Source organism: Parambassis ranga, chromosome 9, assembly GCF_900634625.1.
Source record: "Parambassis ranga chromosome 9, fParRan2.1, whole genome shotgun sequence".
In the NCBI taxonomy this organism is placed as follows: domain Eukaryota; kingdom Metazoa; phylum Chordata; class Actinopteri; family Ambassidae; genus Parambassis; species Parambassis ranga.
The window spans coordinates 4410754-4428359 of NC_041030.1; the positions used below are offsets into that span (position 1 = coordinate 4410754).

General features: G+C 42.8%; 1 protein-coding gene across 1 annotated transcript; it reads left to right on the forward strand.

Moving 5' to 3' along the window:
- The first annotated feature begins 208 nt into the window (after positions 1-208).
- bicdl1 (BICD family like cargo adaptor 1) lies at positions 209-15035 on the forward strand. Its single transcript, XM_028414407.1, has 11 exons — positions 209-601; positions 1422-1637; positions 6912-7028; positions 7764-7775; positions 8845-8991; positions 9069-9248; positions 9328-9546; positions 9631-9774; positions 10030-10160; positions 10810-10930; positions 11912-15035. The coding sequence occupies exons 1-11, from the start codon at positions 209-211 to the stop codon at positions 12077-12079; spliced, it is 1848 nt and encodes a 615-aa protein (XP_028270208.1). The 3' UTR covers positions 12080-15035.
- The last annotated feature ends 2571 nt before the right edge of the window (positions 15036-17606 follow it).

A 17606-nucleotide genomic window follows, 5' to 3' on the forward strand; every position in this document is an offset into this window, starting at 1 on the left:
CGGCTGGTAGGTTAACGAGCAGAGGGACGTGAGGAAACTGGGAAGGCAGCGGTTTACAGGCTTTTCTGGTTCCAGTTCGGAATTGCGAGAATAATGGATGAATCGTCTATGAAAAGCCGGTCCGGTCAACCCAACCCAAACGGCGCAGGGTGGGTTCATCCGGAGTGAAATCGGTCTTATCTGTTGGCTTCTCCTCCGCCGGGCTGCGATGTCCGCTTTCTGCGTCGACCTGCAGACGTCTGCCGTAGTTTCAGCACCACTGGAACTGGACAGCGACTGCATGGAGCACCGGGCCAGCCCCGTCTCTCCGGAGCCTGCCGGCTTTCAGGGTCACCCGCTACGGCACGCCGGCTCCGGAGGCCTCGGCATGGCCTTGGAAGAGGAACTGGCCATGCTTACCGGGGACCAGCGTGACGAGGAGGAGCTGCCGGACCTAGAGACGCCGGCGACGGGGCACAACACAGACTTGCTGTCGCTCTTACGGCAAAAGGAAAAGGACTTGGTTTTAGCTGCTAAACTCGGCAAAGCTTTGCTGGAAAGAAACCAAGACTTAACCAAGCAATATGAGAAAATGCACAAAGATCTCAACGAGAAATTAGAGGTAACTGAGAAAAAGTAGTTATTATCATGTATATATATTAGACTCAACAAGAATACTGCCTGTAGATCTGCTCAGACTGCACTACAAAAGTTGCACAACTTTTCTCCAGCTTAGAACATTTCTGGTAATTCTGAGGTACAGATCAAATTATTACTATCTCTCAACATCCATGCAAAAGTCACTTGTTTCACACGCAGTGTTTACAATAAAGGCAACAGCTGAGCCTTTGTTCTTGTTGTCAAAATGTTCCACACAGGCCAACACGTGGCTTGACAAAAACACAAAGTGTAATCCTGTTTCTGTCCAGGGCCTGCTCTTGTATCTGCTGTACATCTGTTCAGCCCTTTGATCCATTTTCATCCCGGATCAGAGTAATAAGCTGCCTCTTAGTATCAAACTCCCCTTGTTTTGATGCTGTTGCTTTCCCTATTATAACAGCCTGTGATGTTGCTTTGTGGTCTTGTTTTGATACTGTCGTACCCTTACTGTGTGTGTATGGCATTTTACACAGAGATGAAAACAGTGGCCGCATAGATGCCAGGTGCTTTAGCCTTGGACGTGACAACAACAACCCCCATCCAAGCTATGGCAGCTCTGGCAGCCTCTGGTGCTGCAGTGCATCTGTCCACCGTTCAGTGCCATCTAGAGAATAGAAAGAAGCAGCCTATTATCTAAACTGTCACTCCAGGAGATAGAAAACCAAAAGATTGGTTTGCTTCAATATCTTCCATCCTTGCAGTAGATTCAGCTGGTTGGCACAATCAATGCCACAACAGGAGAATAACTTTTATCTCTTTTATCTCCTTTTAACCTCATGCAGCACTTGGAGCAAGAGAAGCATGAGTTGCGGCGACGTCTGGAAAGCAGAGAGGGAGAGTGGGAAGGCCGGGTGGCTGAGCTGGAGACGGATGTCCAGCAGCTGCAGGGTGAGCTGGAGCGCCACCAGGTGCAGCTGAGAGAGGCTGACAGGGACAAGACCAAGGCCATCACCGAGCTCTCTGAACAGAACCACAGACTGCTAGAGCAACTCAGTAGGGTGAGCAGCATTGTCTCTGTGTGTGTATTCATGTATGTGCACCAGCCTTGCTGAAATCTGCAAGGAAGGTTGAATTAGTCTGGGCTTTGAGTCATTAGGTCACATGGTCTTAATGCTGCTTTAAATGCCCTTCTACCCTAACATGAAACCTACAGAAGCGCCTGTATGTGTGCATATACAGTGTGTCTGCCTGGCCTGGCCTTCAGGGCCAGTCAGTTCCTGTCATGTTTGCCTGGCTGGCATGATATAAGGTGTTCAGCCAAGTGAGGATTCATCATGCCTTAGGGTGACTCTATCTCCAGTCAGCCTGTCTCTATCTTCTCACCTGAATTATGCTAACTCATCAATATAAAAGTGGAGCTTCTGGGTCTTATGTTGAATATTTTAAAATGATTGGACTGAACACTTATGCAATAGCACTCTGCATATTGACAGGTAATTTTAGTGCAGTTATTATAACTAGAGCAAAGCATTTTTCAGATAGGTGGTGTCTGGGGTTGACGTGAGAACTGGATAAACTGTGGATGCACATCAGGGTGACCTGAGATTGGCAGCAGGTGTAGATGGATGGAACTGAGAGTGCTATCGTTTGTAGCTGCAGCTAATTAATCCTTCCTAAGGAGCTCAGTGCAATATCTCAATCTGCTCAGTCAACACCAAAACAGGGACACGTTATTCACTGGTTACAGTGTAACAGCTCTACAAAGAAGATTACCTTTATGCAGTTGACTCTAAGCAATAATCTTATTGTCAACATAGATCTATTTTCACATTCACACCTTCACCTTACTCAAGGATTGTCCTATCTGTGTGATTAAAGTGCATCATAAGTGACCACTGTTATGTCACAGGGATGAGCAGTGCTTCATAATCTAGGGGCTTTAACACCTGTGACACCAGTGCAGCAACAACGACAACAACAACTTAGGGACTGTTCACAACAGTGATGGCCGCCTGCCAGTGAGTTATAGGTGCTATGATCCCTGCATCAGCACTGCTGCCTGTGATGACGCTCACACTGTGTGTCTCTCCCTCCTGGGAGAAAATATCTGCTGCCAGACTCTCTCCTGAGGGAGGAAAAGGACTCTGACTCTCAATTAAATCCTGCCCCACCTCGCCATGACAACATCATCACATTGCAATCAAAGTCTCTGATAGAAGGGCCAGTTACTCGAGATTGCAGCAAAAAGCAGGCACTTAGCATAATTAAACTGCATTTAACTCAATTGAAATCTGGGTGTGGGAATCTATAAAGATCCCCTTAAAGTATTGTGTTTTGGGAAGAGAGCCTTCCTTGTGGTCTTTGTGAAATGTATGAGACCTAAATGACCACATTGATCCAAAAAGTCATGTTTCAGTGCATTGGGCAGACAGAGGGAGACTTGGTAGGTAATGGAATAAATGAGGTCAGCCACCATGCTGCTCTCACGTTTTATTCTTTTTTCCTTTGTGACTTTCTTCTCGTTCGCTCTGTCTGAGCTCATTATTAAGCAATGGGCTGTGACTAAGTTGTATTAACTGTTTACAGCACAGACTGTAAAACTACCCTGAGGAAACCCATCAGTAGTGAGGCCACTGGAGGCTTGCTATTTTCATCTGCCCTTCTTGTTTCTTGTAATGGTTAACCCTTTAAGTGCAGCAGAAGTAGGTCTATATGGAGATCCCTCAAAACAGCAGAGTAGCTTTTGGTCATATGTACTGCTTAAGTGATGGCAGGCTTGTTGTTGTAGTTTGTGGCATGTCTCCTAGAAATCACATTGAATGAATAAAGTGCAGATCTATTGAGGTAGTTGATTGACAGAACAACAAGTGCCTTTTTGTTGACATTAACACACAAACAGAAGAAGATAAAGATAAAAAGTGTGTGGCTGTCATTGCCATACTTTAGAAGATGACCATTGTCTCCAGTTATTAAATAAAGAAACGTAATTTCATTAATTAAAGGTAAAAGAATTTATTTACAAATGATTTGTGGAATTTATTATTATTTATTATATTTATTATAATAATTTAGAAAATGTATTTGAGTTTTATTTGTTGATTTGGTTTATTGTAGATTGAATAATGAATTATTTATTTATTTATAAAGTATATTTTTGTCTTCTAAATTTAACTGGTGGCTTTTTAGAGGGTAATTATTTTTTCTTTTTAAAGAAAATTTCTCCAAAATTTTCTGCCAAAAAATAAATTCTAAAAACACTGTTTTGTCTATCTAACTGCTCAGGGATCAGCTCTTAAAGAGCGCCTTCAATTGGCTGCAGTGAGATGACCTTGAGAGGGCAGGGCACTTCATAGGAAGTGATGCAAGTCATGGGGTAAGATACAGCGCAGAGGGGATTAACTATAATCCCTGCTAATAGTCTTACCATATGCATTTGGTCAGGAACCAAAACAAGTTCAATCAGTACTCTACTTAATTAAAAACAGCAGGTAACAGAGACATTTGGGAAAAAAAGAAGATAAAGAAAATGTTGTCTCCACTGCTGTCAGCACATCATCTCCTGGACTGACATAAACACCCTCCATAGAAATTCTGCTAGTAGTATTCTGTTAGTGTACAGTGTGGACATTTAAAGTGAATGTTCATATACTGGGTGATCAAACTTTGTATTGCTTTGTATTCTAGGTTGTCATTGATGCAGGTGGTGTGTACTAGCCGGCATGGTTCCTGGGTGTCAGGGCAGCCAATCTCCTCTGGCCTAATCTGATCACAGGGAACCAGTAGGAAGGGACCTTTCTGTAATTACATTACCGCACATGCTCTGTGAAGGCTGTGCTGAATCTAGCTGCAAGTGTCTACATGTTTTATGACCAAGGTCGATTCTATTTCCCTCAGCTTGTAGAGTTTACTTAATTACACCCTGACAGGAGCATCTGGTTTCTCATCAAAGCTCTTTATTTGAGTCTATAGTGGAGTGCTTTTAGTTTTTGTCCTGTCATTTACAAGCAGAATGCTGGCATCCATATATAGTTCAGTGTACCCATACTAGTCTTAGATTAACTTTTACTCCCCCTACTCTAGCCAGAGTAAAACACAGTCCCTGAGCGTTTGTCCAGCTATCAGCTGATGCTGTGCAACAGTCACTGGAGCACATAACGTCTGAATCCCCTCAGCCCAAGGTGCTCCTCTTAGGACCGGCTCTGTGACTGGCATGTATTGTCACTTAGAGGATTTGTTATGCAACTGTAGTAACATGCGGTGGCCCACCCTCCATAGGTCTAGACCAGAGAAGCACTCTGTGGTAGTGACTAAGGAAAATACCAGAAGCATCGAGACTCCACCAATCCCATTTCTCTGCGGTTTCTATGACAACCAGAGTGACATGCAAATTGAAACTCCATGCGTTGTTACCATGGGAATGTGCTCCGCAGAATGGTACAGGGAGACAGACTGTTTGATGCTAGGTTGTGCCACCAAAGACCCTTGATGTACACGAATCAGTACACAGAGTCTGCAACTGAATCAACAGGAGGGAAACAAGTTCTACCTCTCCTCTAACCGTTTCTCCTGGACAGTGAATGCACAGTATTTGTTCATAGTCATGTCAGGTTAAAAATGAGGCTTTAGAGTAACACGTCTCTCTCCTCAGCCCTACTTTGCTGCCCTGGATTCTGGAGTCTGATTTTCCCCTCTTTGCCCTGTCCCGTTGATTGAGCCTGATCTGGGATCGGAGGAATTTATGCACAGATTAAGTGACTATCTATAAGTCTGCGGTCAACTGTGTGGTTTTTCTGACACAATTTCAATCTGTCAGCTTGTTTGGGCCAGTGGGTCAGATGTCACATTACTATGTCGACCTGCTGCCACACTGGCCCCTGCTAAGTGCACATCTGTTTACACGGCGGTGACGCACAAACACACATCTGGCCTGTAACTGAATAAGCTTAGCGAACGGCCCATGAGACATTGCAAATCATACTTACAGTTAGTTTTGTTGAGCCCTGAGCTCATTTCTTGCAGCTTTTTCCTATTCCTTGCGTTCCTGCCTTAATCATTTCTAGTTTACAGCACAGTAAAAACAAAAATATTGACAGTGAGAAGAAAAGCTACACAAGCTGGCTCCAAGCATAAAAACTGTAAAATGAGAACAGGCTTTACTATGTTTATGTCATATGTGGTTTATGAATTCATCATATATGACTGTAAAAGAGCCCTGGCTGGTGTAACACTGCACTGGGAGGTAGAACTGATTTATTGTAAGTGATTAAGATTTCCACCCTATTAAACCTATCCACATGTAATATTTAGTTGTTTAGTATGTATGCTTCTTGTATGTATGATTCTACTACACATCTACATGCACAAAAGATACACACTATTCCATAAAAACATGTGTACACACACACACATTGTTTTTACAGTGCTGCATTCTTAGTGCTGTTGAGAGCTGAAAGGGCAGCTTGTTCTTTCCAGAAACTCCCAGAAGAACACCTAACACAGACTACAAGTAGAGTTACCTAAGGACAGGAGTGAACTCAAGTGAGCTGATGCATCTACACAGCCAGCTGTTGAGCCTTCTCAGATCTCTCTGTGAGCTTCTGCATTAGCTGCTGCAGTGTGTAGTGCCACCCAGAGGCTGTGAATGCTATTGATGCGGCCCGCTTGACTTCCACCCAGTGAAACAAAACAAAAAAATCCTTCAGAATAAAGATAATTTGCACTAAGCATGTCACTAAATACAGTTTTTGGGAATGTTTGGCCTCCAGAGAGAGCTGTAAGAAGTGAGGACTTTTTAGGATATTGCTGTTGCCATGGCAGTGATGATAATGTGAATGGTAGCTTCCAGAGTGCAGCTTTATGCTAATGAAGCTCAGCCTGTCTCTGCATGGCCCAATCCCACCTGTTCAATAAGCTGTTTGAGGCTTTTAACAAGGACCATGACTTTTGGGTAAAATTGCGCTTTTAGAGACGTAGCCATCAGATGCACAATTTACAGGAGCAGACAGGAGGAGGGTTGATTTGCACTATGTCAGTGTCAGTAACACGGTGTGAGTGTCTAATGAAATGCATGACATTTGTTGTCAGACCTTGATGACTCAACACTGGGAAGGCAACACACTAAGGAGCTCCTGTATAGTCTTTATGTAACAACAATGTGACATTATTGTTACTATGACTAATATTTAAAGGGTCAATCCACTAATTTTATAGATCAAAAATATTTTACAGGTCTGCATATGAGAAAAAGTTCAGACAATGTCAGCATTATATTGATAAAATAGTCATTTAAAGTAAAAGCATTTAAGTTAAAATCAGTTTCTGTCCTTGTCCAGGCTGCAGAGGTGGAGAGGCAGCTGTCCACTCAGGTCCATTCATTACGGGACGACTTCAGGGAGAAGAGCATGTCTACAAGCCAGCACATGACACGACTGGAGACTCTACAGGCTGAGGTGTGTCCTGTTTTTTCTTTCTGCATACATCACATTACACTAAGTGCACAGCTTGAGACGTCTCCCACTTAAAGCTAAACACAAACCCCGAACACAAGAATGTACTTGTAAACCCTTGTTTGAAGCAATTGTTGCTCAGCAAGATGTCTAAGGTGGCAGCAGGTCTCAGGGGAACCTAAAGCGAGACGGTGCAAGTTTTAAAAGAAGAAATGACATTCTCTTCCTCTTAAAAAAAGGATTCCAAAGCAATGAAACACACTTCTGCATTATTCAGTACACCCTACTGCTGTTGTAGCTATGTCTCAACTCAGGGATCATTTGAAGGACAAGAAGGATATTCTCTCTGGGACTGTTTGATCAGTCTGATCTCAGTTTAGTCCAAGGTTTGCCAAGTTATGAGGACATGTCTTTTCCTCACAAAAGTAAAGCAACAAGTAAACACATAACATATCTCACTAAGAGACGTCTATGTTGTTTCCTGTGTTTGGATCTTGGTCACCTAATGATGATGTCATTAAAGAGCCAATGTGCCACCTTTTGTGGCTGCAGTAGTAGCCTTTCATTGAAGTTAACACAGTCTCACTTTAAAATCCCAGTGTCCACTTTTCACTTATAGTATTAATGTGTGTGTTACTTCAGTCAGGGCAATCACAGGTTTGTCTCTTTATCTTTTCTTCTGTCTGTCCTCACCCATTCCTTGAATCCCTCACCCTCCTTCCTTCTTGGTTGGAGCAGCAAGGGCTAGAAGTGAGTGGTTTGCATACACCGCCTGTCGGCCAGATTGCATGCTGCATGAAATGTCTTGTAAAAAAAAAAATAGAAACAAGGATTGCATTTTATTTTCCTCTGTGTAATGAAGTGAGCTGAAAAGCAGTTTTGGTTTCATCTTGACTCTTCTGTAGTTTTGAAAAAGTGAGCTTTTATCTTAAAAGCACCTGAAGCGTTGTATTTCCCATCTTTAGGGCAATCCCTGTTTCCTGAAGCATGAAAAACAGACGGCGATGAGATGTGTTGTGATGTCTTGTCATGTATGTTGTCAGTACTGTTAAAGAACAGTTGAGATTTTCCCGTAGCTTCTCTTCAAAGCCAGGGAGAAAACACCCAGACTGCAGAGCCTGAGCTATAATTGGAAGAAAAGGCTACCGCTCTATATTTAGCTGAGATACTGCAATGTCTGGGTGCTCCCACTTTTCCAACACTTTGACTTCACATGACATGTGCTGATGACTAATATCTGTTTGGCCTATTTGTGTGAAGGCTATAGGAACCCCAGAAATATCCAGAAATTGGCAATGTGGATGCTCATATGGCTGTAAAAACAACTGATCCACATGTAAGCTCCTGTGCTGTGAAGTAGGTTACCAGATGTGGGTCAGAAGCAGGAGGGATAAAAATGAACAAGAGCTGATGTTTGTTTAATGGGGAAAGCTGCTCAGGCAGCTATGAAGAAAAACAATTCACAAGGAGTATGTTGTGCTGCTGCAATGCTAGCCTGCTTCACTGTAGTACGCTGATATCAAGCTTTGTGTAGATGCTTAAGTATCACCAAAACATTCCAGAAGACGAGGGTGGCAACTAACGCCTACGCCCGTGCTAGGCAACAAACATTCTTTAGGCCAGTGGGAGTACTTTTTAATCTTGTGTAAGAGCTCAGCTCGCCTCAGTGTGAGGAAAACAACAAAATTTAGCCTTTAATCAGGACCATAGCTGCCCATTGGTTTGCTATCGAACAAAACATCCGAACAATCCTAAAGTTCTCCACTTAATAGTTACTGTCCGGAATACAGCATCTAACCGGTGTTGTTTGACATGTTAGATTAAGATGCTGTCGGAGAGGAAGATGGAGCTGGAGCGGCGGGTGCATGCCATGCTGGAGGAGAACGAGCAGCTGCAGAACACAGTAGACGACCTCAGAGAGAGGACTTTGGTGCTGGAGAAGCAGTGTCACGAGAAGGACCTACAGGTACAGAAACCTTTGTGTACATCTGCTGTAGTAAACAGTTCTGTCAGACTCCCACATGACGCTTCTGCTTTGTACAGTTGAGACAGACCCAGCTGGAGCTCCAGGAGGTCCAAGTCTCCCACAGGCAGCTGACTCTTAGGATGGAGGAGCTGACAGAGGAGCACAGCCTCCAAAGTCTTACCCCCCACCCATCCAGCCTGCTGTGTGAGATAGAGCAGAGCATGGAGCAGGAGGAGCAGGAGCAGGAGAGGGAGCAGGTAGTTATGGCCGTGGGATTGTGTTTTTTTCTTTGATTATTCTGTGGATCACTGAATCTAAATGCTCCTGGCTGTGTAGCTGCGTCTTCAGCTATGGGAGGCCTACTGTGAAGTTCGCTCCCTCTGCTCTCATCTCCGGGGAAACGACGTCACAGACTCGGCCCTGTCCACCGACTCTTCCATGGACGAGTCCTCAGAGACGTCCTCAGCCAAGGATGTGCCTACAGGAAGCCTTCACACCAGCCTGCTGGAGCTACGGAGGTTAACACAGAATCTGCTGGACGGCAATGAGTCTACAGTGAGTAACACCCTTAAAAAAGCAGAGGGGTATACTGTGGTGAAATGAATGTGACAGGACATGATATGTGTTTGGTTTTAAAAGGGCTCACGACGCAGTGATGAGGAGGCTCTGGAGGAGCAGGTGAGGAAGCTGGGAGAGGAGCTGAGGGAAGTCAGAGAGCTGTACGAGGCAGAGCAGGACAAAGCATGTCGCAGTGAGGAGGAGCTGCTCCAGCTGCACAACCAGGTACAAACAACCCTCATTAATTCAGGGTCACATCCAATAACATCATGTCTGACAATTACATTTAGATGACCTGTGTGCACCAGTTTGATCATGTAAATATAGGACATCACATCAAGCTTAGCTGCAGTAGAAATGGGTCGACTAAATAACTCACACATGAGCACCACTCTGTTGCCACTACAATCCTGTATGCAGTGTAAAATTCATGAGGCTTGATTGTCACAGAACTGTTTCATTCTCCTGCACGACCTACAGATGGCACTGCTCTCTGTGGAGATGTGCTCTCTCCGGGAGGACAACGAGCGAATAAGGGCGATGGCTGAAGTCCGGGAACCCAGCGAGCAGCTCCAGAGTGCGATCAGAGACAGAGATGACGCCATAGCCAAGTAGGATCAGCACTGCACTCATACGCATGGACATTATAAGTCATCTTCACATGTGCCCAGAATGAACACTTATTTATTGATGACATCATGGAAAGCTTACACACACACACATGCCCACATACATATGTCAGATGACCACATAGGTCTTTTAACTGTTCTCTAAATTAATCACACAAGTGCAAGTGAAAATGAAAGTGATCTCAGCAAGCCATTTTAATCCTCCGCAGAATACTGTGAATTTTGTGACATGTCATAGCAGCTTGCACTGGCTCCTTTAATTGGATTCTTTAAATGTTATTAATTTCACCAGTGCTTTTCTTGCTATGACATGTTCTCAGTGAATGACGCACATATCCTCTGAATATTCTGACATTAAATAGCTGTTTACGTATGTAATAATATCATTAAATTAAAGATTATTTTAGATTACACATTTCATGCACCAATCAACATCAAGATGCCAGGAGAGACATGACTACATGCATACCCATAAAACCTGTATTTTGATATAATGTATAATGCTTAGCTACAGCTGGTTAGCTTAGCATAATGGAAACAGGTGGAGCCAATAATGTGATAACTCCTGACCACATGGCCACAGGGAATTGAATGTGTGGGTGTCATGCCTGCTTCTGTGTGTGTGTTGCAGGAAGAAAGCAGTGGAGATGGAGCTGGCCAAATGTAAAATAGACATCATGTCTCTGAATAGCCAGCTGCTGGACGCCATCCAGCAGAAGCTCAACCTGTCGCAGCAGCTGGAGGCTTGGCAGGTGGGTCACAGTGACATAATAGTACATTTTAAGCAGGAATAAACATAATATTTGTTCTGTAAAGAACAACCTTTGTTTAGGTGCTGTTAGTAAGCAGATTGTTATATAATTCCGTGAAATAAAGTGTCAGCAGTTTGCCCTCTCCTTCCTTGTAACTTCTGTTTGGTGTCAGTCATTTTAACCTACATCCGCACATATACACTAAACCGCTCAATTAACCACTGAGGGTGTGTCATCTGTGCTGGATGAAGTGAAGGAAACATTACAGATGCACTTGAGGATTCGGTGTGTGTATCTGTGTGTGTTTGTGTTCCCTCCTTTCCCCTCCCTCCTCTGTAACAAGCAGCTCTTTCCTCTCTCTTCTCCCCGCCCACAGTTTGCCTCCTCAGGGCTCTTTACTGTTTGGCTCTTGTGGTTTCTGATCTAGTGGCCTTTCTCAGCTTCCGTACCACCCTTTCTCCCCTGTGGTACCCCCCCCTCCTGCCTTAGAGGTGAGCCCGAGCTGTGCCAACTCGCCGTTTCACCGTTCACTTCAACTCCGCCATGCCAAGCCATTCCATCCCATCGTAAACTTGAGAAACACCCATCCTAGCTGTGTCTGTGTCTAAAACCATTAAGCATCTAAACCTCACCATGCTCTGTCTCCACCTGCCTCTGCTTCCTCTCCATTAACACCTGTTTTTGTTGAGAGATTGGTCCACTGATCAGGTAACCTGTTTAGTCTTTGTTCAGCAGCATATCGGAGCCCTCTGTTGGCTTAATCGCTTAACAGCAGCTACCTTCATTTAAGTCAGCAGTGTGTAACACAGAGTGCACAAATAGCATCCAGAGAATATGCAGCTTGGTCAATATCTAACAGGTAACTTGATCAATGTGCCTGATCTTTTCTGAAACTACTCACACATCGCCAGCTTCCCTCTCTCTCTCTGTCACATTTCCCTCCCATTTTTTGCTCATTCACCTCTCCAACTTTGGCTACAGGACGATATGCACCGAGTGATTGACCAGCAGCTGATGGACAAGCACCAGGATGAGTGGCGCTCGGCCCCTACCTCTCTGTCGGGGTCGTCGAGGGCCCAGTCCTCAAGACGAGCTCACCGCATCTCCGACCGGGACAAGAGACTTTTCTCTTTTTTCAAAAAGAACTGAGCCCTGTTGGAAGGAGCACAGCAGACAGACAGACAGAGGTGAGGGAGGAAAGGAGGGAGTGCCATCACAGTTCCAGGGGTAACAACACAGCCGTAGACAGGCCGCGGCACACAAAGAGGTGGGAAGGGGGTTCATTCTTGCACTTTATCTGTCCCATCACTCTTCTCCTTGCTGATTAATTGGTGACTGCTGACAACGAGTGTAAGTATGAGACTTTTTTTTCAGAGATTTTGGCTTCTTGGCCTCTCTCATAGAAAGGTCTTACATAAACAGGGTCACAAAGTTTACCTCCAAAGAGGAAGGTTTCCTTGTAGTGCCTACAACCATCTCTACTATCACACTGCCAACTTTGTAGAGAAGGAACGCTCTGTACAAACTCTTATTGTATGCATCCCAGTTATCAGGCCAATGAATGCAGGGAACGACAGGTGGATATATAGAAAAGAGGAGGACAGTGTGTAGAACACAATATGAAGAGACACAGGAAGGATCGTCTGGCTATACAGCAATGACGCTACAGTCAACCAATGTGATCACTCAGGTTTATTCATTCGTTCAGGGGAACAGGAGGCTACAGGTCAATGTGACAGCATCATGGTGCACAGTATACAAAGGTACATAATAATACAAGGTTTATTAAATATTAAGATTATCAGGCAGTTTTTAATTTCAAAGTGAGAGCAAACTTTATTCCAAAGATTCAACATTGCACTTTCCTATAGTTCGGAAGCTTCAAACAGACATTAGACAAGCTGCACTACTCAATATTATTTTACATCATCAATCAAATAGCAAATGTTTAGAAGAATTTTTTTTAGCCTTTCGTTTTGGTTTTATGTAAATATTGGCCTTTCATCTTGTTTGATGGCCAGAAATGTAACTTTAAATGACTGCTAATGATGCACTACTGGATGTGTGAACAACGTCTTTACAAGGTGATAATAATTATACCTCCTGATGCATGCACAGTCTGTTCCATCCACCCCAAGTGAGTACAAATAAACAATTAGTGCAGCTTTAAAAAGAGTAGAATGTTCAAAATAAGGCAGCAGAAATGACATCAGCATGCACAGCCATAGCCACAGCAGCCATAGCAACAGCGTGTAAACAACAGGCATCGCAAGTCTGTTATACTTAACTGAATCATTACATCTTTCTTTCTTATTACGTATACAGAGGTCAAATATAAATAAATAAGAGAATATTTGTGAATGTATAATAATTTGCACTTTACATTTGCCCTGTGTTGTGGTGACATTTGAAGCCTCCCTGCTCATCCCTGACATGTGAATAAACCTTTGGGGCGGGTGACGCTGCGTACGCTGTCTGTCCAGGTGTTATTATTTTTCTACAGATCATCTTATATTTAACTTTTAAAAAAAAACAATAGCAAGGCACTGTCCCACATTGTCCCCACGATGTCAATCATCTTCCTAGTCGACCAAATTTTCAAAACGTTTACATTAGCATGAGAAGGAGGCAGAAGACTCATCAACATCCATATTGTTAAAAGGCATGTCTTTGTATAGAAACGCCACTAAACTCCCTCTGCAGTAGTGTCAACATCTGCTGCTCTGCGTTCACCACCAATAGAAAAAGGTCTACCTCCATCCTCATGGCTTCAGTACTTCACAGGCACTTTGATTTCTTAGCTGCCGGGCTTCCATTAATGGCGAGAGAACGTGTTTGACCTGAACTATCTCCGAGCATGAATGAGTGTCATTGCGGCACAGTGATGTCTCACGTCTGTCTGTGTTTGAACTCACGTCTAAATGCAGCTGTGCAAACCCTATGCAGATGTCTCCATGTCATCTCAGCTGGTTGTTGGGAAGGATCAACCCAAAGAATGATTTTTTTATAAAAAAAAAAAAGTTGAATAGGTTTGGATGAAATTGATATATTTATAAGAAAAAATCTTTTTGTAGAAAGAAATATACCTGTACATTGTTATTTGTAGGACCTTTTTTCATGTGTGTCCTGACAGGAAGCAGAAATTCCACTCATTATCACTTGTGTGTTTATTTTTTTTATTTTTTGCTGTTCTGGTCTGACATGCAGTAGAGCTGGTGCCACAAGTCCAATTATGTCTAATGTCTATTCAAATCATGTTGCACAACTTACCTGAGAGATCAGCTGTTAATCCAGGAAGGCCACATGAATCCATCCCAGCTAAATCCAGTTGACAGCTCATGGAACCACTTTCTGATAAGTCACTCCTCATAAACGCTTCATGCAAGATGATTAATTAGTTTAATAGTCAGCTCTTCATGAATTATTTGATAGCCAATTCATGAAAGCATTTGTGCTGCCAGATTACGACACGCACTCTGCTGAGTCATTACTAGGAGTAGACTGCATAGTGCTTATTCATTTTCTGGCTGTAAATTCAATGGGATGATCGATAATGTAAGTCTACACCCTGATGCTAGTTAGCTTAGCTTAATAATAATCAGATCCTACAACCAACCAATACAATCAGCCAAAAAAACAAACGTTTCAAAAACAGAAAACAGTCAAGACAATCAAAAATATTTGCTGCTCAACGTATAATTTCGTTTTGTTTGATGTGATTAATCCAGCTACTAACACCACAGTATAAAGGTGCCTTGTCAGAAAGTTCTGCCCTGCTCTGTCTGACGGGACGTGATCAGAAACCTTAAACTGCTGTAAGGAAATGTGAAGGTTGTTGTGTTCAAATACTCTTCATAGTTTGGGACTCTCTTCCATTGGCTGATGAGGACACGTCCCGCCTGTCTGAGCACCAGTTTGTCTGCATTCATGCCTCTCTTCATGTCACATTTTTGTTAGAGGATGATTACTCTGCAACATAACTGTTTCTGTCTACAACCTGCTGTTTATTGTTTGACTGTATGGATTGTTTAAGACTGTCTCCCCAACACTGTAGACTGTACTGATTCATTTTACAATTGAAAGCATTTTGCTGTGTGCCGTGTCTTTCTGTGGTAAACATCCTGATTGCTGGCTGGAGTGTGTGTTGCGTGTGTGTGTGTGTGACTGTCAGACACACTATTGAGTGTGTTGCTTGTCTCTGCCGGGACAGTTTTGGGTGGGCTCATTGTGCTCGGTGTGAGAGCTTCCATTCACCGCTGACTGGCGGCACTGTTTCACTCACAAAATGCTTCAAACTATTCAAAATATTTATCATGCAAATTTTCTTAGGAATTTGTTTTGTACCAATAAATACTTTACAATCCGCTGGTCTTTCCTGAATGCTCTACAAATACAGACGCTTCTTGCTGAGGTTCTCTCAGTCAGTCTGGCGATGCTTCAAACATTCTGCTGAACTATGAGGACAGAGATAACTAGTGGAGAAAGGGACCCAGTGAGTGTAATAAAATAGTGCCCACCTCAGCTGGTTGTTCAGAAGGATTATGTCAAATAATTCCAGGGTGTATCTCACCTCTCCACCAGTGACAGCTGAGACAGACTCCTGCTCCCAGTGACTCAACATGGGATGAAAGCAGGTAAAATGGATGGATGGAATATTTATAGTAACATGATAAGGTATTGTGTCCTAATCACTGCAATGACTTTTCCTCTGGTGCCACTAACAGGCGAATATCTGGTATATGAATTAAAGAACGGCATCATGTCAGAAGATTGAAGATGTTTTCATGAAAAATAATGTTTTAATTTAACAAGAACTATTGATTTAAATTACAAATGTGTTTTTTCTCATTAATTGAGAACATGAATACAATACACTCCCTTTAATGACAACATTTTAGTCTCCAATTTTGAATCCTAATCACTAATCTTTACTTTAGATGGATTCACATTAATCTGGTGGATGAATTAGGATTGATGACGTGATCTAACTTTCCATTTGGTCAAACAGAATAAATGATATTCACATTGATCTCAGCTCTACTTCATGTTGTAATGTCAGTAAATACCTGGCACTACAGAACTAGATGACTGGTACCCTGACCAGTTGAATTAAGCCAGTGATGTTTAAAAAATGTTAAAATACATATAATTAACCATCAATGGAACACAGCCTGTGTTTTTATCCTCTCTGATGTTTCTTGTTCTTTTAAATAAAGAAATCTCACAGCTGCCTGTTGGTGGAACAAATGAAGGCCACCTGTGTTAGGCTGTGAGCTCAGCCTGCTGCTGTGTGGGTGTATACATCAGAAATGTGCTCGTACTAACGATGTAAAATTGAAAAGATCTTCTCCCCCTTTTGAATGATTTTGTTTAGAAATGTGTTGCTTCTGTGTAAAAATGAACCTCCTCTTATGAACCATGAACCATAACACCAGTCAGACAATAGAAATAGGTTTCCCAATAACAAGCGCACATTTCCTCCCATACAACTTTATTCACAGAAAGCAAAAAAACAAAAAAAAACATAAAATAAAAAGACACAGGTTTAAACTGAAGTTAGGACCAAGCCTCAAATCACCGACAAATGAGTTCAGTCATTATGTGACAAATATTTATTCCTTTAAAACGTTTATTACTGATTAAATTCATGTCGGGAAAAAATGAATAGTACATCTTTTTCTCCAGTGTACAGCAAACCACAGCTGACGAGTGTGTTTCAACCATAGCACACGGGCGCATGTTTCACACATGCACAGTTTGAGTGTGCTACCTATGTGTGTATGTTCTATATTGAATATAAACACACAAATATATTTATATATACATACAAATAATGAGAAGAAATCATAACGTGTGAGATTTGACACCTTTGTTGTTAGGCCCTTAAGGTCACAGTGACCTCTCAACGTGCATCAGGATCTTAAACCAGCTGCCAGAGTCTGTTCAGAGGATGAACACTTAACGGAAGCTCTCTCCATTTTTTTCCCACTCTCTCTCCCAATTCAAAATAAAGAAACACATAAGTAATATGACATCATATGATTCTTTCAGCCTCTGTAACAAACCCTGGCAGTGCATATGGAGAGAAACACGCCAAGATCCGGCGCTGCAGTTCATCCCCATTTGTTCTTACAGTAACATTCCCACAATCTGCCACACTCTTGTCAAGAGTGCCACAAACACTGCCCGGTAACACCTCAGGTCAAAACGGGGAGAGGGGAACATGACAGAGAAGCAATGAAAATCAATGACATATGACTTAAAATGCAGTAAATCAATGACATTAATGTCATTGCAGGTCATAACCCCTTTAAACAAAGTGTTACATGCTCCAAAGAGAGGGCAAAAAAAAAAAAACACAGTCTGCGAGAGCTTCCTCATGCCCCTTTGATGGATCAAGTGCAGGAGGTGAGTCCGCCACAGGTGAGAGGTGCTGATATGTGGGAGCTGGGGGAGTAGCTGCAGAAGTCGAGGGAGCGCTTCCTGAGGACTCAGCAGGGTCCATTAGACCCTGATTCACCCTGCCTCTTGGCCTACCAGGGGCCATTATGGCATCAGTCCAATAAGAGGCGCCACTGAGCTCCTTTTTTTTCTCTGTATAATATTGGCAGTATCTTTGTTTAAAAAAAATGGAAAAAGGTTTAAAAGCAAACTCTGAAAGCGTAGTAAGACTGCA